At 42.4% G+C, this 24,640-nt stretch overlaps 1 protein-coding gene across 1 annotated transcript in view; it reads right to left on the bottom strand.

Moving 5' to 3' along the window:
• LOC308080294 (inactive dipeptidyl peptidase 10-like) overlaps nucleotides 1-24,640 on the bottom strand; it is a gene marked incomplete at both ends in the record, with an annotated part of 115,615 nt that overhangs the window by 19,385 nt on the left and 71,590 nt on the right. Inside the window, 8 exons of the mRNA XM_080422090.1 lie at nucleotides 342-441; nucleotides 1,523-1,577; nucleotides 4,487-4,552; nucleotides 7,240-7,368; nucleotides 11,947-12,016; nucleotides 13,493-13,591; nucleotides 21,578-21,696; nucleotides 24,329-24,376. Of these exons, the coding sequence (XP_080278216.1) occupies nucleotides 342-441; nucleotides 1,523-1,577; nucleotides 4,487-4,552; nucleotides 7,240-7,368; nucleotides 11,947-12,016; nucleotides 13,493-13,591; nucleotides 21,578-21,696; nucleotides 24,329-24,376 (686 nt within the window). The remainder of the gene's footprint in view (nucleotides 1-341; nucleotides 442-1,522; nucleotides 1,578-4,486; nucleotides 4,553-7,239; nucleotides 7,369-11,946; nucleotides 12,017-13,492; nucleotides 13,592-21,577; nucleotides 21,697-24,328; nucleotides 24,377-24,640) is intronic.

Raw genomic sequence — 24,640 nt, 5'->3', positions numbered from 1 at the left:
TTTTGGATTTTTACTTGTAACAGAGTATTTTTATATTGCAGTATTGGTACTTTTACTTAAAGGGATACTTCACTTTCACATAAAATAAACATTTAAAAAATATATTAAAAATAAATGAAAAAAGTAATGGAAAAATCACGGCCCCCTCACGCATTAGAGTGTCCTACTAATGTGTGAGGGGGCCTTTATTTTGCCATAACTTCTTTCATTTTTTTTAAATATTTATTTTTAATGTTTATTTTATGTGAAAGTGAAGTATCCCTTTAAGTAAAGAATTTAAGTACTTTTTCCACCACTGAGTGTAATAATGACAGTGTTTGGTCACAGGCTGGTTCACTCACCATACAGTGTCCAGTCGATGACAGGAGCCTGGGCCGCCACACAGCGGATCAACCTCTCCGTTGACTTCATCATCATCAGACTCACGTAGCCTCCGTATCCCTGCACAGAGACCGCTCTGAACACTCAGACCGCGTGCTGTTGACTTAGCAGTTAGCATCACCACAAACATTTGTTTAGAAGTCTTTGTTTGTTTACTGGTCGTCTCCGCCAGGCCAAAGGTGTGGCCAAGACAATGTTCTACGATAAACTGTGCACGCACACTTCCTGGAGGACAGAGCAGAACCTCTGCCCCAAATGTTTCACATCGGCCTGTTTGCCCTGTTATAGGGTCACCAGGAGGCTGTTTTTGCAAACAAAACACATTTGATATTACTCCTAAATATTTTGTACAAACATCACGCATATTGGTACACATTATATTGTCACGTGATCAAGACAGATCTTTTCATATTACATCCTGATTGGCTAAGATTGGCTTTCAAAGTTTGCAGGATTGGTCAGTGGTCAAAAACAAACAAACCTACATCAATAGTAAATAAAGGAAGATGTGCGCTGTCAAGTGACATCACAATAGAGAACGCAGCCAGTTGTGTTGAAGAGTTTGAGTGCAAAGGATGTCAAAGCAGCTTGACAGAAGGGACAGAGTGTTAAATGTACCTGTCCATCAATCTGGGAACCCAGATCCAACTGAAAATGAAAAACAGCGACCTCTGCCGTTTGTTCTATGTCTGTTGGCTCTGGGGGGAAGAAAACGTAACACCAGTGCGCAAGGAAACCGGGGTTTAGGTCTGCCTTCAGCTTTCACTTCCGGTGGTGCCACTATGTTTTCATTCCCACTAACAATATTTCTACACGGAACACTAACACCACTTCTCCCAGAGAACATGGATCGTTTGGTTATAAGCCCACTTGTTTCTATGATGAAAGTAAGTAAGTTAAAATGTGAATATCTTTCCGTGGTTTTGTCTGCTCCGCGGACGCTATTGTTAAATTAGTTTGGGTTTGTTTCGAGGGGGAAAGATCGACGGACATGTGAATCCCGCCCACTACATTTGATTGGGTAAAGCGCGGCCTGCTTCCTGATCTGAAGGCACGCCCACTTGTAGCCAATGCGCACACGTTATGACGAACCTCCCCGACAGATTCCAACGCAGTGCAGAATCTGTTCTTGAGAGATTACCTGTCCATAGACTCCTATACGTGAGCGGTCAATATACGGCAGCTTCACCAGATACCTGCAACACAATGGGGAAAACATTGTAATACGATTGAATAAGGGGATGAATGCTGTATATCGTCTCTGTCGGGTGGAAATATATATCCAAATAGTCATCATGTTGACTAAGTTGTACTGTATGTTCAAATGTTTTGTTGTAAAAAGAAATCATGACCGAAATAAATAAACTAACTAACTAAAACTAACTAACCTCCTATGTCCAACTAACATTTTGTGTTAGTTGGACATAGGAGTTTTATGCCATTTGTGAATTTGAATCGTGAAAAAGTAACTGTTTTGGACATAATGAGGTTTACACCCGACAGACTCCCTCCCCAACTCAGCCAACTCCCTCTCCACACTGTTGGGGAAATCCGAGTGGGACTTAACCGTACCATTTCATTCACTGGGACACTTCCTCTTTGCCAGTAATATTAATCATTATTATTCAATTAAAGTGTTGTTAAATGCTGTTTTCTTGTTGCCTTTGTGAATAAATAAGGCTGTGGGTATGTGATAAATCAGTGGTAATTGTCAAGGACCCCCAAAAATATGTATTTGGTCGTGGACCCCCATCTGAAAATGTTGTGTGCCACGGACCCCCAGAGGAGAAGATTTGTGTTATAAAATTCTAAATCAAAAAATATGGATAAAGTGGTTAAAAGGATTGTGATGCTATATTAACTAATTCAGCTGGGGACCCCCTGGAAACAACCCTCCCAAGGACCCCTGGGGGGTCCGCGGACCCCACTTTGAGAACCACTGTGATAAATGATGGCCTGACATTCATGCTCAACTGGGTCATAATCTATGAATACACTATAAGAGGAGGGTGATATATTGTACTGTACTGTATATGTATATATATAGTGTACACAACAGGTTGCCATGAGCCTCCTGGTGTCGAATGTAAGGTCCTGTTGTCCTTGCAGTGGTGGAAAAAGTACTCAAATGTTTTACTTAAGTAAAAGTATCAATACTGAAACGTAGAAGTACTCTGTTACAAGTAAAAGTCCTCAATAAAAAATTCACTTGAGTAAAAGTACCAAAATATTGGCATCAAAATGTACTTAAAGTACCAAAAGTAAAAGTACTAAAATGTTTGAAAATGGCAGATCTACAAGCTCACAACCCGTCGCGATGAGATGCGTTGTGAGCTTGTAGATCTGCTATTTTCAAATAGCCTGTGTATAAAATAGGGCTGAAGTGGTTAATGTATGTTTTATAATGTAATAATTTATATCTGCAAAGTAACTAAAGTTTTCTAATAATTGTAGTGGAGTAAAAGTACAATATTTGCCTCTGAGATGTAGTGGAGTAGAAGTGAAAGTATTGAAAATTGGAAATACTGAAGTAAAGCAAAAATACCTCAATATTGTACTTAACTCATTCAGTGCCAAACTTATTTCTGGCTTTATCACCCCTGTGCCAAGGCCAAAAATACATTGTAAAAAAAAAAAGTGCTTAGGAGCCGGGATACAGCCTTTTTCAGTAAGAAGTTAAACAAGAAGTGAATGGAGCAGCAAATCTTCAAATCATCATATCTTGGGTTCTGAAAATAAAAAATTGTCTATCTTTTTTAATTATTTTTTTTATGACGTCGGCGACGTCATTGGCACTCTGGGCTTATGAAAAACGTGACGTCGGCGACGTCAATGACACTGAATGAGTTAAGTACAGTACTTGAGTAAATGTACTTAGTTACTTTACAACTCTGTGTACTGTACTGTATATATATATAGTGTACACAACACAACAGGTTGTCATGTGCCCCCTGGTGTAGAATGTAAGGTCCTGTTGTCCTTGTACTGTTTATCTCTGTTGATACTGTAACCTCTCTATTTATGGAGGTAGTTCTTCAAACCTTTTCGTGCCGAGGACCCCCAAACTGATATGTATTTGGCCGCGGACCCCCAGAAGAGAAGATTCGTGTTTTAAAAGTGCAAAATCATTCTACATTTTTTAAACGCTTTTCAAGATTTTCCCTTTTGTTTAAAAAAAAAGCAGATATACAAGCTTGCAGCGCGGCACGAAGTGACGCGCTGTGAGCTTGTATATCTGCTATTTTTAAATAGCCACGGCTACTCCTCAAAGGACCCCTGTGGGTCCCCCGGACCCCACTTTGAGAACCACTGATTTATGGTGCATTGTGGGAGAAAGAGACTCTGATAATGTTTCACATTCACTTAGAAATACAAGGAAGGATTTCTCCAATTAACCCACGAAAACCCTATATCGTCTCTGTCGGGTGGAAACCTCATACTGTATGTCCAAAACTGTCACTTTTCACGATTCAAATTCAAAAGTATCAGAAGAAAAATAGCAGATCTACAAGCTCTGCTACTTTTGATGCTTTTGTGTGACGCTGTAGTATGGTCAGGTAGGGCGTTAATTTACACAAAAAAAAAAAAGTGGATAAAAGGTTCAGCCCGACAGCAAAGATATACTTTGTTGACCAATGACCATTGTTCCCCCAGAGGCCTGTACTTGGTCCACTACGTCTGTGTACGTGTGTGCGCACACTATATGTCTGTTTGCATTTGCCTTCTTGAATGTGTGTGCCTGCGTGGGTGCATGTGCGTGTGTGTGTGTGCGACTGTACGTGCGTGTGCGGAGGTGAAAACACCGGTGGGTGAACGCTGATATTGTTTTTATCTTAACAACCGCACCCGTTGTTAACTACCACCGTTAATGTAGTAGGTGCAGATTTGAGATGCATTTACAACGTCTGTGGACTTGATGTGCTTGATGAAGACATTATGCCATGATTTTGTGAATGTAACCTTTAAGCTCTACCTTTAATATTTGTGTCCTTGTATGCTCTCCTTTATGCGGACATGAATACATTGTTAAAGTGTGTGTGTGTGTGTGTGTGTGTGTGTGTGTGTGTGTGTGTGTGTGTGTGTGTGTGTGCGCGTGCGTTCATACTGCAAGGCTGCTATCTGGTCCTGAACGTCCACAGTTCCCAGTCTGTGATGGAGTTGATGCAGCAGCCTGTCAGAGCAGAGAACACACCAGTATTTATACTGCGCTGTGAGGAGTTCATGCTAATGTTCTAAATACTCTAGTAGAGTAAAAACACCTCAAAATACTTGAGTAAACGTACTTAGTTACTTTACACGACTGATCATAATGTATCATATAAGTACTAGATATAAACAACCATAAAAACAATGTATTATAATGTATAATTCGTCCTCAATATTTAATATATATATTCAAACCTCCTAATGTGTAAACTCTCAGAGTTACAGACCCGTAAAGGTCCATTTGGACCCCTAGAGGGAGGTCCCCGGACCTGATGTTGAGAAACATTGTGGATGTTTAATTCTGCAGTGTCTTCACTCGCCGTCTAGAAATCTTTATTTCGCTTTGCTCCTTTTTCTCTGGTTTAACCCATTAAGACCGGGAACGCATCCGAGTCATTTTTGATTTCTTTGGCTATTCTAAAATAGCAGATATACAAGTTCACAGCTCTACGAGCTTGTATATCTACTATTTTTGAAAAATCGTGAAAATTTGTGCAAATCTTTGAATATATATATATATTTTTTCAAGCGAATTTAACAACATATTTTGAGATGGGGGTCCGCGGCCGAATACGTATCATTTTGGGGGTCCTTGACATGAAAAAAGTTTGAGGACCACTGATATTATTGCAACATTCAAAAAACTGTTAAACTGTTTAGAAGACATTTGTACTTTTACTTACTTTATTTGTTTATTTAGACAGGACAGAGCATATTAATGAACGTCACATGAACGTAAATACACCGGATTTAGCAAAGATGCTAATTTTCATCCGCAGTCCTCACACAAAACATAAAGACAGAAAAACAATAACATCAGAAAACAGACAAACGGTGAAATACAATTACATTACATCACATAGCCTAAAAAACCTAAAATATGATCACAAATGGTTGCAGCTTTGGTTTTCAAGCAACCATATGGTTCAATTCCCTTAGGGGGGGCGGGCACAGACCATGTAAGGTCTTGTATATGACCCCAACCTGTTTGAACTTTTTGAAATTGTCGAAAGCTAAAAAAATTGAGCCTCCTGAGTATGTTACAATGATGATAAGAGTGAGGCTTCCTGTCAAACACCTTGAGCGCACTTTTGTAGAGCTGTTCGATGGGTTTTAGGATCGTCACGCCTGTGCAAGACCAGTTTGTAAAACAGTACTCAATGTGTGATAGGATCATACAGTGAAGATACGATCTGGCAGCTAAAACTGTCAGGAAGGGTCTAATTTGTTTAAAATTTTGAAGGTTGAATTTAATCGTATTTGTGACTTTCTTCACATGTTTTTTAACCCATTGATACCTGGAACGCATCTGTGTCACTTTAGATGTCTTTGGCTATTCAAAAATAGCAGATATACAAGCTCATAGCGCGGCACCGAGTGCCGCGCTACGAGCTTGTAGATCTGCTATTTTTGAAAAATCCTGAAAAAAAAATGTTTAGATTTTTTTCCCAAAAAATGTTAGGATTTAGAATTTTTTAAAGAATCGCCTCAGGTCTTAACACATTTACCGCCGGGCCCGTAGTTCTACGGGCCGTTAAATCCAACGGTTAAGCGCCGAGCCCGTAGTCCTACGGGCTGCGGTCTTTTCGCGCATGCGCGGTCCGGGTGCACTTTCGGAATTTTTTTGATCCACTTCCGTTTCCGGTTTGATGACAGGAAATAGAATTATTTGGGATCCGGTTTTCACGATCACGCCCGCTCCCATTCTACAGACGAAACTGAAACTCAATTCTCTTCCTGTAGTTTTTTCTCCTCGCATTTCACTGTTTAACGTAATCCGCTCTAACTCAAACATGGATGCCCCGTTTGACACGCGATCTTCACTGGGAGATACAGGGAGATCTCGCGGATGTAAACAGACCGTGTAGAGCTCAATCTTAAGGATTTTAACAAGATCTATGGCGACATGAAAAAAACAAAAAAACAACAAAAACACCTTGGCACTGGTGAGTACATTATGAGATTAACCTCTGGCGGTCGATGTGTTAATGGGTTAAAAGTTAGGGTTGAGTCTAGTATGACTCCGAGGTACTTGAACTCTGGGACAAGTTCAAGTTCCTCCCCACCCAGAGTAGAATCCCCCAGAAGTAAAGATTTGAGTTAAAACGTCCGCTTAAAAAAATATGTATTCAGGCCTGGGCCGTAGCGTGACGGTCCAGGCACCCTAGGCTGCAATGCCAGCCTGACAGCGTGTCGCGGGTTCGACTCCCGTTCCCGACGACCTTTGCTGCGTGTCACCCCCCCCCCCCCCTCCCATCTCTCTCCCCTTTCCCTCTCCCTCTCTAAAATAAATGCATAAAAAGCCCCCAAAAATATATTTAAAAAAAAATATATTTATATTTATATACAGTATATTCAAAGATTCTCACAAATCTTTGATGTTCACAAATCTTTGAAATAGAGCTTGTATATCTGCTATTTTCGAATAGCCAAAGAAATCTAAAATGACAGAGATGCGTTCCCGGTCTTAATGGGTTAAGTTTGAGGCGGAATGCTTCGCAGAAAGAACCCACGTTATGAATTATAAATCACTCCTTCATCGCCGCCGGTGGAATTGTAAAAAAAAAAAAAAAAACTAAAAACACTAGTTCTCTCTGATCTGAAGGGAAAAAAAGAAATAACTCCGTGGAGCTCTGGTCAGTGGTCACTGACCTTTCACCTCTGAACCCGGAGCCCCTGCCGTCCAGACGCGCCACGATGACCTGCTCAGAGTCCACCAGGACCCAGTCCCATCCCAGCATGCACTGCTCTGACACCGTCTGACCTCCTGGAGCGCTGCCACTGTCAGAGAGAGAGAGAGAGAGAGGGGGGGGGGGAGAGAGGGAGATTTTTTACCACTCATTTATTCCATTAACTCATTCCCTGCCAGACTCCTTTCTGGCTGTGTTTGCCCACTGCCAGCGATTTAGTGTTTTTTATAAAAATGTTTAAAAATTCACAATTGTTTTCCCATTATGATCGCAAGTCCAGTCGTTTTTCTAAACACACAGGCGAGTCGTGCACGTCGCTCAGACAACAAACATTCCGATCGGGCGGAGCCCTTCTCCTCCAGCCCAGCGTTAAACATAATGTATGGCCATGTGAACGGAAAACTCACTTACTTTTTCCACCTCGCCACAGACCTCGCTAAATCCCTTATGATCGCATGTTCAACTGTTTGTAGACACACAGGGTAGTTGTGTGAGTGGCCCAGAGAAGACATTTTCAATCGGCGACATTCCATTTTAAAGTAGTAGCAGTTTCAAAAACAGCGATGCGAAACAGTGTTCCACGGCAGAGAAATGCAAAGCCGAGAAAATGGCGTTTGAAGTCGGAACCCAAACAGGAAGTGGGCGGCAGTGAAAATCTTTGATATGACGTATTTCCGTATCCGGGTGTGCTACAATGAAATGTGTCACTGCGAGAGATGAAGGACGTTGAGATCTTGTTTTAAAAAATGCTTTTGCAAAATTACGTCAATTACGTCAGAGGCAGGTTTGGTAGTTGAAAAAAATTACGTCAATTACGTCAGAGGCAGTGAATGAGTTAAGACCTGAAGCCGATTTACAAATGTCCTCTAAATCCCAACAGTATTCTGAAAAACGTTTCTATATCAGTGGTGCTCGAACGCTTTCATGTCAAGGACCACCCAAAATTATATGTATTTGGCCACACACCCCCATCTCAAAATGTTTTGTTCCATTTTGTCTTCCCTATACTTAAATAAATTGCCAACTTTGCTTGCAGAGGTGTGACTTTATTATCAGTCTACCTTTTTGTCCTGTACATAAAACCAGAAATAAACATCAGAGAGAGAGAGACACACACGACAGACAGACAGACAGGCTCAGGGGCGGCAGTGGCTCAGGGGTAGAGTGAACTGGAAACCGCAAGGTTCCCAGTTCGATCCCAGGTCATCGTGGTATTTACTAGGTCTCCAAATATAAATCCCTTTACTGGTATTTACACTCTTAACTCTCTCAGTGCCACGCCCCGAGATATCCCGAGTTTTTCCCGAGTACCCTCCGTGCCAGCACGAGAAATCCCGAGTTTTTACTTTTGACTGTGGTCGCGCTATTCTGTTTATTTTTCATGATCACCTTCGCTTCCTGACTCCTTCAGACTCATTGGGTTCCGGTTTCATGACGCAGATTCCGTTTCCGGTTCTCATTTTTTTCCCGTAATTTAGCCCGATCAACGATTGTCGAAAATGTCAACATCCGGTTATGACCGGATGTGACGTGAGCCTGTTTGGGAGGGGGCGAGTGAGCCAGCGAGGTCATCAATGTGTCGATTTGCTCTCTACTGGTAGAACTGTATTATGGGTTTAAAAACCCAATCAGATCATTTATTTGAATGAAAAATTACAACAAAAAAAAAACGCTAATTGCTGGCACTGGGGGAGTACTTTATGAAAATACTCTTGGCACTGAGAGAGTTAAAGGCGAACAAATTGAGCTGGTCACATCTTATAAATACCTCAGCATTTGGCTAGATGCCAAACTCTCATTTAAGATTCATGTGGAGAACCTAATCAAAAAATGTAGAGGTCAAATTGGCTTCCTTTACAGAAACAGGTCCTGTTTTTCTTTTACCAGCAGAAAGACTATTGTTCAATCTGTAATAATGTCTGTATTTGATTATGGGGATACACTGTATATGCATGCTTCACTCTCCACACTGAAGCCTCTGGATGCAGTCTACCACAGTGCTTTGCGTTTTATTACTGGTGATGATTATCTCACCCATCACTGTATTTTATATGATAAAGTGGGTTGGCCATCTCTCGCAGTTCGTAGAGAGCAACATTGTATGTTATTTATTTATAAGGCCTTGTGTGGTAAACTTCCTTTATACCTAACCTCGCTTTTGGAACCAAAGGTTACTGGTCACTCAACACGTTCACAAACACACATTAGATATACCAGTCCACGTAAGAGCAGTGAACATGGAAAAACTGCATTCATGTATTATGCTCCACACAAATGTAACAAACTTCAGGACTCTCTGAAACTGGTGCGATTGGTCTCAATAGAGACATTCAGGGTGCTTCTTGAGGACACACTACATAGTGACTGTACCTGTTTCATGGAACACTGTTTATTTGCATCTGATTTTAAATCTCTGTGTTGTTATCCATGTCCTCACTGTATTGTCTGATTCATCGCCTTTTGCGATTATTTTAATGTGGTTTTATGCTTCTGCTTTTATTTTTTGCTTTATTGTCAAAGTTGTGACATTGTAATGTGATTCAAATGTTTGTTATCATGGCGTCCTTGAAAAAGAGAGCTTGCTCTCAATGGGTTTCCCTGAATAAATAAAGGAAAAAGAAAGAAAAGAAAGAAAGATCCCAGGCTCCCCCAGAGTTAGTGTCGAAGTGTCCTTGAGCAAGACACTGAACCCCTAATTGCTCACGATGAGCAGGTTGGTGCCCTGCATGGTTTCCTCCGCCATCCGTGTGTGAAAGTGTGTGTGAATGTAATGCACAATCTATGTAAAGCGCTTTGGATCAAAGCGCTATATAAATGCACCATTTACCATTTACATAGTTTTGATCACTTTCAACACTGTCTTTCTTGTAAACTTTGTAAACTTGAAAACTTAAATAAACAGATTGTGGGGGGAAAAGAGACAGAGACAGAGAGATACAGACAAGAGACATATAGTAGTGCGGAGAGTTGGCAAAAAGAGGATGCAAGACAAGAGGGGAATACAGACAGAAGCAGCACTACAGAGAAAAAGAGACAGATAGATATGAGAGGAGTGAGAAAGGCAGAAGCAATAACAGAGGGGGAGAGAGAGACAAGACAGGGGGGAGGGAGAAGGGCAGAGACAAATGAAGAGAGAAGGAGAGAGGGGAAAAGTAGGAAGGTGAGAGAGGGTGATGAGAGAGGGCAGGGAGGGCTGAATAAATTTAGAAAGACCTTGTGAAGTGTTGCGTGATCCAGTCAAAAGTCTGTGCTGGTGACACCATCACTTTGACTGCTGTACAGTGATGGCTCTAATACACTGTGCAATAGACACACAGTTATATATCGATGCCGTCAGCTGAAAACCATTCCTTTTTTTATTACTAGAGCAGTGGTTTTCAACCTTTTTCATGCCAAGGACCCCTAAATTGATATATTGATTGATATATTGATATATTGATATATTTGGCCGAGGACCCCCATCTGTAAATGTTTTGTGCCAGGGAGCCCCAGAAGAATTTGAGTAAAAAAAAAAATCGCTTTTTGAGCGGTGCAACCGCTCCTATAAGAGGGTTTAGGACCCATCCGTGGTGAAAGTTTTTCTTTCCGTCGTGAAAATGTGTCTTTCGCTGTGACGCCATGCTGTGGAAAACACGCCCATAGGCTAAGCTTTGCAGGAGGTGCTGTGATTGGCTAGCGAGACACATGATGAAATTAACTTCAAACTTCGCAGACGCGCTGTGATTGGCTAGCGAGACGCGTGATGAAATTAATAATAATGTAAACAATTTAAGCACGTCACTTCGCAGGACGTGCTGTGATTGGCTACCGAGATGCATGAGGAAATTAATAACTCATAAATAGCACCGCTCACTTCACACTGGGTGTGTTTTTTTAATTATTGTGACGCTATGTTAACTAATTTAGCTGGGGACCCCCTGGTAACCCCCCCCCCCCCCCCCCAAAGGACCACGAACCACTGTACTAGAGGTTTGCGGCCCTCAGGGGTGGAAAAATCACTCACATTTCTTACTTGAGTAAAAGTATCGATACTGTCATGTGGTTTCAGGAGCTGCTCAGTGAGTCCAGGGACTGAAGCTCATAATCTGGTGGACTGCCTTGTCGGCCAGAAACCTCTTATCTCCATATTTCAACTTGTTTTTATTTCGTAAACTAGTGCCCTACTTGATCATACCACAGCGTCACACAAAAGCATCAACAGCAGATCTACAAGCTTTTGAGCTTTAAGATTTGCTACTTTTGCTATTTTTACCAGCATGCAATGCGGGTCTACAAAGAGACTCAGCACTAGTCTTTCTCGGCATGTTTTCGATCATTGGCTGTCCTTCAAGCCAATGGGGATACTTTCCCATACTCTGAACGGGCGGTGTCGTCCTCCCAAGCTATGGTACTAGACACGCCTCTCGCCTCTGAGGCTACTATACACGCCTGCCGTCGGTTCAAATCGCCGTGACACAGAGTAATATATAGGACAAATTTTAAGTAAAGTACTTGAGTAAATGTACTTAGTTACTTTACACCTCTGCATACGCGCTGCGTAGCGTCCGTTCATGCCCATATAATGATCAATGGCTGCCATTACATCGGCCTTTGACTCAAATTTTCCAAGGATTCCCAAGATGGCTACATTTCCATAAACACAGCGAAGAAAGAGGACAAAGAGGCTTACATGACGAGCAGCAGACCATACAGCCTGGAGTCAGAGAAGTCAGCAGGATAGGTCAGCTTCAGAGGCAGCTCTGAGAGAAGAGGAGGAGGAGGAGGAGGAGGAGGAGGAAGAGAGGTTAGCTGCATGCAGAGAGAGAGGGGGGGAGAGAGAAGATAGAAGAGGGAGAGAGAGGGGGAGAGAGAGAGCGAGAGAGCAAGAGCGAGAGAGCAAGATCGAGAGAGAGAGAGAGAGAGAGAGAGAGAGGCCCCTTTTCCACTGGGGTTAAACAGGTTCCATTCTTTTTTCCCGCCTAATTGTGAACCAGTTCCGAGTGTTTCCACTGAAGATGAATTGGTTCAGAACCCTAAAAGTTGGTTCAGAACTGGAACCCCCCCAAAAAATTACTTTAACTGGGAACCAAAGTGGGCGTGTCACTATTCTACAGGTTGGATGATGCATAACTATGGGATATAAACAATGGAAAAAGCAAGTGAAAAATCATCATTAAAAAATATAAAATAAAAGGGAAACTGGAACTGACTGAATTTCCACCGTGAATTGGACACTGTCTTTGACCGGTCATATTCTACACATTGCTGGCCAGGCCTGGAATTGAACCTGGGGGCAACTGGGGACTCCTGCTCCCCAGGCAGGCTCTCTAACCATTCAGTTATGCTCAATTACAATGTTTCTGCTTAAAACAGGTGGAAACGCAAGCCGGTTTGCGGCCGGTTCCATGAAAGCACCAAGGTTCCAAGGATCTAGAACGGGACCAGTTCTGAGAAAAAGGGGCCTCAGAGAGAAACAGAAACTAAGACAATAAGAGCTATAAATAGACAAAATTGGAGCAAATGAAGTAAGAGAGAGATGGATGGATAGACACTTTAGTTGAAGGTGAACAGAAAGTGAATGCATACACACACACACGCACACACACACACACACACACACACACACACACACACACACACACATGCAAGCTGTCATTTTGTGCACTGCCTCTGTTATACTCTCAATCTTTCTCTCCGTCTCTCTTGCACACACACACACCTCTCTGTTTCTCGTGCACACACACACACCTCTCTGTTTCTCGTGCACACACACACACCTCTCTGTTTCTCGTGCACACACACACACCTCTCTGTTTCTCGTGCACACACACACACACCTCTCTGTTTCTCGTGCACACACACACCTCTCTGTTTCTCGTGCTGCACACACACACCTTCTCTCTGTCTCTCTTGCGCACACACACACACCTTCCCTCTGTCTCTCTTGCGCACACACACACACACACACCTTCCCTCTGTCTCTCTTGCACACACACACACACACACACCTTCCCTCTGTCTCTATTGCGCACACACACACACACCTTCCCTCTGTCTCTCTTGCACACACACACACACACACACACACACACACACACACACACACACACACACACACACACACACACACACACACACACACACACACACACACACACACACACACACACACACACACACACACACACACACACACACACACACACACACACACAGTAGATACAGTATCTTCTTACCAAAGTGCTCAGTAGTAATAGTGATGGTTTGACTTTGCACGGTCCTCTTGCTCTCCAGTGCTGACCTCACAGGCAGGTTGTCCTCCAAGATGAAGTACGCTGCAGAGCAACAAGAACGTCAGTGACAGAGCACAAGATGAATAGAACACAGAAACACAACAGAAACAACAGATTCAAGTTTGGGAATGTGCATTCAAAGGACCGTGCATGTTTAACCCACAAATCAGGTATAGTTCACGTTACTGCCAACCGTTTTACAGTGCATATAGTCTTGCATGCATCGCCAGACGAACGGGGACTGTTTTTACGGACCCTCAGCTGCAGATCAAGAGTGTGACTGCGGACCATGCTGTATCCAACACGACAACCATGTAAACCAACACACCGGTTTGTCATTTACAACTAAACGTTGCTCTCAAGAATGTTTTTGAAAACATTCGACGCGAGAAATAGACGACGCAGTAACCAAAAATGTATTCTATTTAATCAACCAAACTTCCTTGTTTTCCGAGGCGACCGTGTCCGGCCAGCGCAACACTTATGGAATACTTTCATTGCCGTAAGCAAGGAAATACTTTGTTTTGTGGTTACTTTTGGGTAATTTTTTTTTTTTTAAATAACCACCTTCGGGTTATTTTTCAACAACGACAATTATCCCTTGCATACTGTATACTATCTTAACATTCTTATACTATACCATTATATACTATCAAACATTAACACATTGAATGCCAGTCGCGTAGATCTACGCGAACCTATTTAAAGCCGCAGCGTGCCAGTCGCGTAGATCTACGCGAACCGCCGATTCCCATTGAAATTGCCCCAGGTGCACTTTCCGAATTTTTTTGATCCATTTCCGTTTCCGGCTTCCGGTCGGAAACGGAATTATTCGGGTTCCGGTTTTTTCGATCGTATCCGCTTCCTGTCTGGGATCCTGTTTAAAACTCGATTTTCTCGGTTGTTGTTTTTCTCCTCGCTGATCACTGTTTACCGTTGATCGGCTGTATCTACAAGATGGCGGCTCGCATTTGGAAACTGTTTTCGCTGGCCGTTTCTCACGGATCCGCTGTGTGTTTAGAACCAAATGAACGCGCACTTTTAACTTATTTAGCGAGGTCTGTGGCGACATGAAAAAAACAAAAAAACAACAATAAAACGCTGGCACTGGTGAGTACATTATGAGATTAAACTCTGGCATGGAATGTGTTAATGGGTGATGGGGTCACCAAAAAAAAACCCTCATAATATGGGGTTGTGGTATAAAAAAGTTGGAGAACCCCTGTACTATATTATATTATTACCATTATTAATATGATTAGTTATTGCTACTTGTATTTGCTGGGTCTGCCTGGCGTTTCTTCCAGTTAAAGGGGAGTTTCGTTGCCACTGTCAAAAGAAAAGTGCTTGCTCAGGGTGGGACAATGTCGGGTCTCTGCTCTACATGTATGTCAAGTGTGTTGAGACAACTGGTTGTGATTTGACACTTTAATACAATTTAATTGAATTGATCCCCACCCACCGATACATCCGGTGACATGATCTGAATTCAATGAATAGGTCTAAAAGTGGAAAGGGTTCAATTCATTCCAGAACCAATGCAGAGACTTAAGGGTGGTGGTACATCATATTGGAACGCTATCAGAATTGCTTTCCAAAGCAGTAGGCATGGATTAAAGCAAGAATAATTTCTCACGACTGAAATTTGTTTTGTTTTGTAACCCATTAAGACCGGGAACGCACCTCTGTCTCTTTTTTATTTGAGCTAAAAAGCATTATTTTACACTTTGGCTATTCAAAAATAGCAGATATACAAGCTCATAGCGCGGCACCGAGTGCCGCGCTATGAGCTTGTAGATCTGCTATTTTTGAAAAATCGTTAAAATGTGTGCAAATCTTTGAATATTGTTTTAAAGCAAAATATTTTACTCAAATATTTGCTTCTGGGGGGTCCCTGGAACAACATATTTTGAGATGGGGGTCGGCAGCCAAATACATATAATTTTGGGGGTCCTTGACATGAAAAAGTTTTGAGAACCACTGATATAGTAACATACGTTTTTTTTCAGAATACTGTTGGGATTTAGAAGACATTTGTAGAATCGGCTTCAGGTCTTAATGGGTTAATGTGCGATTTGTGAAACAGCGTGAAACGAGCAGGGAGTGTTGGGCGGGAGGAGTAGGACGAAGGCTCTACATCCTCCCGGTGGGGGCTCCTCACTGGTAGGTGAGTCAGCAGGATACGGTAGGCAGTGACGGCACAGAAATGTGTGTGGGGAGGAATCAATTGGCATAACGACTAAATTGGGGAGAAAAAGGTGGTAAAAAGCAAACAAACAAAAAAACATCCGTGTTGGTTGAAAGAATCTCTTTCAGACCTCACAGCTGGCGGATGCTTTGTGTAGAAAGGGATGACACGGTTTATCTGGGACAAGCTACTTATGTTTTGTTTTTTTAACGGAGATTAAAAAGAGATTGAAAGAACACACGCGTTTGTCATTCACTCGTGGCGGGCATTAGGGCATTAACGAATAGTGATTTATGGTATTCGAATTATTCGACCCAAAAGATGAATAGTCGATTATTCGGTTTGATTATAAAAAATAAAATAATAAAAAAATTTAAAAAAAGTTTTTTTTTTCTTTCCCAATGGCATTGATGACTCGACTCAAGGAATGCGAGTTGACGTCACACCAGAGCTCACAGCAATTATTTATTTTTTTTCCGAATTATTTAATAGTGGTTTGATAGTCGAATAGTCGGTTTGATATTCGAATATTCGAATATTCGGCTATTCGGTGAATGCCCTAGCGGGCATACACGCACACACAGAGACGCACAAACAAAATGTATTCAATCTGAAGTTGAGATGAGATGAATATAAAATGACTTACAGCTGAGGTCATTCAAATTCACCAGCAGCACGGCGGGGACTCCAGGACCTGGTGAGAACACACGCACGCACACACGCACGCACACGCACACACACACACACACACACACACACACACACACTTAACATCTTTATTTGCGTTCACATTTTAACAATAAATTCTTGAACACAAACAATGGTAGATGCACAAGCTTGGAAAAAACTCAACGACAAGTATTTCAGAATACAGATCACGGGTACAGGAAGCATCGCCTCCTCCATATATGGCGACTGCCAATTATCACAGACATTGAACAGAATTTTGCCAAATATGCCTTAGCTTTTGGCTTGGGCATTCCTGCAATCTGCAGGCCTCTCACAACTGATTTATGGACATTACCGAGGCTTCCAAATATGAACACAAGCAGTTTACATTTGTAACCAAGCTGCATGATAGCATCCTCAAGACGTTGGTACTTAACACTCGCATGACTGAGGTTTCATTCTCCTCTACCAAGCCTGAAAAAAGATCATTTTGATCCCCAAATCAGGCTATCCTATTGGCCACTGTCTCCCTCTGTTCTCCAGACTAGTTCACACTTTCTCCCCCAAACAGTGGGGGGTTCCATTGTCTTCTAAAAAACTGAGAGTTGAAAATGGGTTGCCAAATTTTGAGAGAGAAATAAGCAGGCAGGTCTATGAAAGTGTAGGCAGTAGGCTAGTGTGTATTTCTATCTGTCTCCTATATGTCATCATGATTTGTGATTTGTGTATGTGGGGATCTCATTTTTACTTCCATGCAGTGTTGATTTCGTTAACGTTAATTTATTTGAAAATAGCAGATCTACAAGCTCACAATGCATGCTTGTAGATCGGCAATTTTCAAATAGCCAATGTACGTCGCGATGCGACGCGTTGTGAGCTTAAGTACAGTACTTGAGTAAATGTACTTAGTTACTTCCCACCACGGCAAATAAGCAGCTACACGACGTCGTGACGTCTTTGTTGAACTGCAACATGGCGTTTGCACTTTGTTCATTTACAGCCTGTACATCTACATAAACGTTCAGATGTCAAATATAAAGTGCTTACCCCATGGCCACACATGTTACAATTCACTTCGGGTGGGTATAAGTACCCGTATCTTCAGCATTGTTCAATAAAAAGCATTTCAATCCGATCGGCAGCCATTTTTTCATAGTTATAATGTATCAAGAGTGCAATACGCCTCCCAACCGATGCGGTCGCGTAGTTGAAAGCAAATGGATAAAATGGCCACCGATCGGATTAAAATGCTTTTTATTGAACAATACGGAAGATACGTGTATTTATGTGGGCCCGTACATAATTGTAACATCCGTGGCCATGCGTTAAGCACTTTACATTTGAAATCTGAACGTTTATGTCGATGAAGAAAGTGCAAACGCCATGTTGCAGTTCAACAAAGACGTCACGACGTCGTGTAGCTGTTCAGGCAAGACACTCGCCACAACGAGCTAACAAGGCTATGCCTAGCTACACGTTGTGGAATACTTCCATAGAAACGAGCGGCCTGTTTAGCTGAAAGGTTGGTATAGCTCAAAATGGGGGGGGGTCATCAAACACACGGAGGAAAATGAATGAATAATCCTTTCTGCTGATCAGATCAGAGCCAAAAAAAAGTTATTTAGCCAGTTTCTACTGTTTTTCAACTCGTGAGTTGATGCCTGAAACACCAGGCCTGCTCACAAATGTGCTCAATCCTGCGCAAAATATCTGATCTTCATGCATAAAACAGTTGCTGCGTGACAAGCTGTATGCTTGTAGATCCAATCTTTTTCCACCGCTTTGCAGTGAAAGGGAAAGTCGAAAATGAGTCGCCAAATTTTGAGAGAGAAATAAGCAGGCAGGTCTATGAAAATGTTACTGCATACATTGTGCCTTTCTGTGTGTCTCCTATATGTCATCATGAGGACCGTTAGCACCTGTTAGGACATCTTCCATAAATAACACTACTACAAAGGTTCCAATCTTTCGGCCATTACAGAGGAATGCACTGAAATCCACCCTTGAATAATGTAAATGTGTGCAATTTAGTAGCTACTTCGTTACAGGTCAGTCAAAGTCCAGAATTAAACAAACAACACAAAATGAAGGAAAACATTGCATTGTATTATGGGGTTTATAGCCGAGGCTAATTTGCACCTAATACCTAAGACCTAATAAAAAATGTTTAATGCTGCTATAAATCTAGTAGCAGCAAGCGAACTATAGTAACTTGTAAACAACCCAGTGTGCAAACTGTGCACAAAACACGTGGGCAGCTATATTATTATTACCATTATAATGTAATTATATATATATATAATTATAATAATAATAATAATAAAAATAATAGAAAGACGTGAAAAACAAGCCCAAAGTCGCTTATAATAAGCAGACATGGCAACATTGACTCTGAGTCTGCTCGTCTACGGGCCGCTCTGCGGGGGGTCTAGAGGTGTTGCCTGGGGGAGAGAGGGGGAGAGCGGTCAATTTAGCCAAAATATAACGGCTGGGATGGTATATATGGTATATATTTCATATTTATAATACGTTTCAGAAGAAAAAAAAAACGGAGATGATTTGAAACAAATATTTAGGAAAAGTCATGAAAGGGGAACTTTCTCAGAGCTTCATGAGAGAAGATAATCCACTTTAAATTCTCAAAATCGGTCATATTGATAGCTTAGTCATGCAAGTGTTAAGCACCTTGGTAAGGAATGCCTCTTCCAGGCTGTGATCAAATGTACACACACACACACACACACACACACACACACACACACGCACACGCACACGCACAGTTCATGTCGGTGTTTAATTTACTGACTGTACTACTACTGTCTTTGTCTGTCTGTCTTTTTCTTTCGTGTATCATCATCAGATATCCAGCTTAGTGTCGTGCAGCCACGCCCTCAGGTCTCACATCAAAGAGGCCGGCCTCCGATGGTGGTCTACACACGGGACAGGTGGTGATTATGTGATCGGCAGTCTGCTCATGAAGCTCCCCATGCACGCTTGCCTGCTGTGCTGTCTGCCAGGCCCCACTTCTTCATCATCGATTTTTTCTTTTACCAGCCAACCCCATGCAGTACTACACAGGCGGTTCAATTGCCCGACGTGGCAGATCTTCTCCTTTGACGCCGTCTCCTGGGTCCCAGATGTAGCGACGGCAACGTGTGGGTCCAGCTAGGCCTGTCACAATTATTACATAATCGCCTAATCGCAATTATTTGAGACTAGACCATACCCGTGGGGGGATATGCGCATATGATCTGGCAACCCGGAAGCCAGCGAACACAAAAACACTAATAAACAGCTGACATTGTGTGTAATCGGAAAACGGGCTCCACTGTTAGGCGCACATGGTAAGGGTCAATGGCTGTGTGCAAATTCAGATCAATTGCTCCATCCACTGAGGAGAACCGGGCAGAACAATGTTGGCCTCACCACCACGACACCATGCACCCATGCACTACAGAGGTTTGTCAAATTATAGGAGGATAGTCGCAATTGTTTTTTTGCATACTAGTCATAATCGTCGTAATCATTTCCATGTTAAAAATGTTCCATGTACTTTCAATAAATAACTAAAATAGTGGAAAAAAGCAGATCTACAAGCTCAAAACGCATCGCAAAGCGACGCGTTTTGAGCTTGTAGATCTGCTATTTCCACTATTAATGTTTATTTATAAGAATAAAGTAATTAAATATGTGTTATGTTGTCATATCTGCCCTGTGCAACTTTTCTTTACGAAGGCTAAAAGCCAAACAGAAACGTACTTTTTATTCATAATGTTCCGATAATGTTCAACGACAGAAACACAATTAAATCGTTAATCACAATTATTTGAGAGACAATTAATATTGCCTGCCAATAACGCATATATGCGTTTTTAGAAGAAAAAAAAATTGACCCAAAGACCAAGGAGATATGATTTTTCGAAGATCTAGACTCCTATCCACTTCCTTGTTAACTTAAAACTTAAAAATTCTGTATCTCGGCTCCTGAGTACTTTTTGCTTTTTCAATGAAAAATCTCTGGCAGGCAACAGCTAAAAATCTGAAATAATTCTGGCAGTCAATCGGTTAATCGTCAAGTAAAATGTCATAATGCTGACAGCCCTAGCTAGGTCCAGCTGACTCCCACACTCCTGCTTCCAGGATGCCGCTAGCTATGCGTTTGTAGACAGGGTCCTCAGGGATAGAACTGAGCATCTCTTGTTGCCGCCTTGTTGTATGGGGGTGGCGGGACCTTCAGTCTGTTCTATGCCATTCATGCTTTCCTTGCTAGAGCGAGGGTAGTCGGAGGCCCGGCCGGGGTAATTCCCGTGAAGACTGGCAGGTAAAACACAGGGGTGGGGCTTCAGGCAACCAGTTATGATCCCGAGAGCGTTGTTAACCCATTAACACATTCCACGCCAGAGTTTAATATCATGATGTACTCACCAGTGCCAGCGATTTTTTTTTTTTTTTTTCACGTCGCCACAGACCTCGCTAAATACCTTAAGATCGCGCGTTAAACTGTTTGCAGACACACAGGGTAGCTGTGTGAGTGGCCCAGAGAAGACCGTTTCAATCGGCGATCGTCCATTTTGAAGTAGTCGCGGTTTATGTTAAAACAGCGATCAGCGAGGAGAAAAAATAATGGAGGATTAGGGGAAGATTTAGAGCGGAGGCGGGTGGGAACGAAAATCTACGGATACGGATATTTCCGTTTCCGGGTGTGTTACAATGAAATGTGTCACTGCGAGGGAGGCCTACAATGAAATGTGAACCTGCGAGAAAAAATAAATAAAGACCACTTCGCGTAGATCTACGCGACTGGCACGCTGCCCAATTATTTAGGTTCACGTAGATCTAAGCGATTGGCACGCAATGTGTTAAGACCGGGAACGTGTCATTTTCTCTCAAAAATAGCAGATATACAAGCTCATAGCGCGGCACCGAGTGCCGCGCTATGAGCTTGTAGATCTGCAATTTTCTTTTACATTTCTACGCCAGATCTACAAGCTCATGAGCTTGTAGATCTGCTTATTTTGAATAGAAATCTAAAATGTTCCCGTCTTAAATAATGGGTTAATGGCAGCATCAACCTTTTTGGCATGTGGGCTTCTGTCTGTCTGTCTGTCTGTCTGTCTGTCTGTCTGTCTGTCTATCAGTTTAGTCTGAGACCTGCAGTGTATGCTCCATACCTTTACAGTGCAACATGGCGTGCTCGCCACTGGCGCTGACATCGGCGTGGAAGAAGGTGCACTCCTCACTCAGCACACAGGTCACACACTGCCGTGGAAACTGGCCCAGGGTCAGCACACTGTCAGAATAAAGGGGGGGGGGGGGTGTACAGAGGATACAAGCTAGAACACATACTGCACACAACATACATACAGTATACTGATGCACGCGCTATTTCAATGTACAGTTGGGAGCTGTGTTGATTATGACTAAAACTATGACGAAAAAATGTTGGTCGACTACCTTGTTTCACTGACCAAAACGAAATAAAAACTAAATAAAAACTAAGCTATGATGACTAAAACTAAGACTAAATGTATTGACAATTGTGACTATAGTGACTAGTGGAGAGGAGATCCAGTGGAACTAAAAGACGAAGTCATTTTATGTTTGGTTGCGCTCGGGAGCTCACAACGCTGCAACGCGGTGTGAGCTTGTAGATCTGCTATTTTCAGCAAGTGTAAAATCAGCCATTACGACGCCATCAAGGCACCGCCAAGATAAATTTTAGTCGACTAAATCAACTGTAGATTTAGTCGACTATAATCTTATGATATTTAGTCGACTGAAACTAGACTAAAACTAAAACATTTCATATGACTAAAATATGACTGAAACTAAATGGAATTGTATTCAAAAGACTATGACTGAGACTAAATCAAAATGTTCTGTCAAGATCAACACAATGGTTGGGAGGTGCATCAGACACAGTGTGGACGGCATGGAGCACCCTTGCCCTCTCAAAGGCCTCGTTCAAATGTGCTTTTTGGTCTTGGTTTTGGTTAGTCTTCACTTCACTCTATCAGTAGTATATACGAGTATTACCAGTCACTCGAGCACAGACAGCACACGGCACAGCAAGTAGGCTACCCAATACATTTTGATGCTGTCTGTGTGCAAGTGGAAGGTTTAGCCTAAAATGGCCAAAATGGCCAAAATGTCCATGGCAATCCAGCCAGCTCCCTTTGGAAACCAAGTGCTGGAGGGAGAGATGGGCATGCTGACCACCATCCTTAAATCATCATAGCCCTAATACAGCACCACTTTGTCGTAAAACTTAGTGAACCTGACTAATAGTGAAAATAGCTGCGACGTGTTGTGAGCGTGTAGATCAGCCATTTTATTTACTTTTGAAAAAGGTTTGAAAATGTACCCAAGGGCCATCAGGGTTAATGTGGTTTGAACCTTGCCTCTAGTGGGGCTAAAGAAGTGACAAATTGCATCAACAACAGTGTCATATTCTAACTATTGATCTGCACAGGTCTACATGATCCTTCAAAACACACAGAGCTGTAACAATAACATAAGTTCACCTTTCATGTGGTGGCGATGAGTACCAGAGAAAAGCCATTTGACACCCATGTGTGTAGGTCCTATTTAAGTCGAGGTAACATCCCCTCCTCTCAGACAGTTTATATCGTCTTTTTAAGTTTGTTTTTATTCATGAATGAATGCCATATTTTTCATATGACAGTGTTAGGCAAAGATAGCTCTAATGAGCAATGAAATGAAACATCTTCCAGATGCTACAGAGAACCCAAGCATTCTTCAACTTGTTGACATGCGATGGTTTCTGCTTTAAGCTCCTTGCATATATTATACAGCCGAGTCCCTTTGTCTTTTACTATCTATGATTTTTTTTGTGGTATTCACGTTTAGGTGAACGACATCCCTATACGAAGTCCCTATATATATATAAAAAACTTTTAAAAAAATGCCATGCTACACTAAATGCCATGCTACACTGATGTAGTGTCACACAGAAGTAGCAAAAACTGCCGATCTACAACCTCACAACAAGTGTGACGTGTTGTGAGCTTGGAGATACTTTTTTTTTTTTCATTTAAAAAATGATAAATTATCAACAAGAGCGTGTGACTAAATAATAGCTACATTGGATCCATTGAAACACCGTTTTGGACACCCGACAACGGCGATAGGAAACAACATATCGTCTCTGTCGGGGGGGGGGGGGGGGGGACCTCATATGTCCATGTCCAGAACAGTTACTTTTTAGGATTACAAATTCAAAAACATCAAAAGTAGCAGATCTACAAGCTCGAAACGCGGCGAGAACTGTAGATCTGCTACTTTTGATGCTTTTGTGTGACGCTCAAGTAGGGTGTTCATGGGGCACGGTGGCACAGTCGGTAGCGCTCTCGCCTCACAGCTAGAAGGTCCTGGGTTCGATTCCCGCCGGGGACGCTGTGGGCGCTGGGGGCGTGTCTTCTCCTCTGCGTCATCAGCGCCCATACCCTAGGTGGGGTTGGCGAAAGGGCCTACTCTGTGTGGAGTTTGCATGTTCTCCCCGTGTCTCCTAGGGTAGTTAATACCCTCACAAAAACATGTAGTAATCCTGGTCGCTATACCGCCTCCCCCATGACAGCCGGGGCGCCTGATGGAGGGGAAGGGAACTGGTTGGAATAACGTGTTCCTCGCGCTACGTCCTACCAGGGAAACTCCCCCCTGTCAGGTGACAAGAAGGTCAGTTGGCTCTCATGCATTGAAGGAAGCATGAGCTCGGCCCTGGCCTCCCTAGGCTGTGGGGGACTGGTGTAGGGCTAGTGTAGCGCCCAGGATCACTTAGGAAATTGGCACCGGGTGAAAAAAATGGGTTACAAAAATCGCGGGATAAAAAAAAAAAAAAACACAAAAAGTTGAAAAAATGGAGTTAAGCGGTTTCTTCCCCGACAGCAACGATGTAATGTTACCTGTAGAGATGTCTCTGTTGAGGCGAGTTCTCTGTGCTCATGAAGTATCTGTGTGGAGGAGAGCAGAGCAGAGGAGAAGTAGGACAAGGTCAAAGAAGGATCTGACAGAGAGAAATGTTCTGTATGTCTTCATGCAACATGGAACCCGACCGACCAACCCACTTTGTTATTTTCACAATTTGTCATACGATGAAGGATATGGGACTTGAATCGTAAAGCCCTATATCATTTGTTGTACGACGAGTAGCGAAACTAGCCGATCGACAAGCTCACAACACGTTGCATCGAGATGCGTTGTGAGCTTGTAGATGT

The sequence above is a fragment of the Gymnoscopelus braueri genome, assembly GCF_963280865.1.
Source record: "Gymnoscopelus braueri genome assembly, chromosome: 24".
NCBI classification, from domain to species: Eukaryota; Metazoa; Chordata; class Actinopteri; order Myctophiformes; family Myctophidae; genus Gymnoscopelus; species Gymnoscopelus braueri.
The sequence above is the reverse complement of the archived record's forward strand: the minus strand, read 5'-3'. Positions and strand labels throughout refer to the sequence as shown.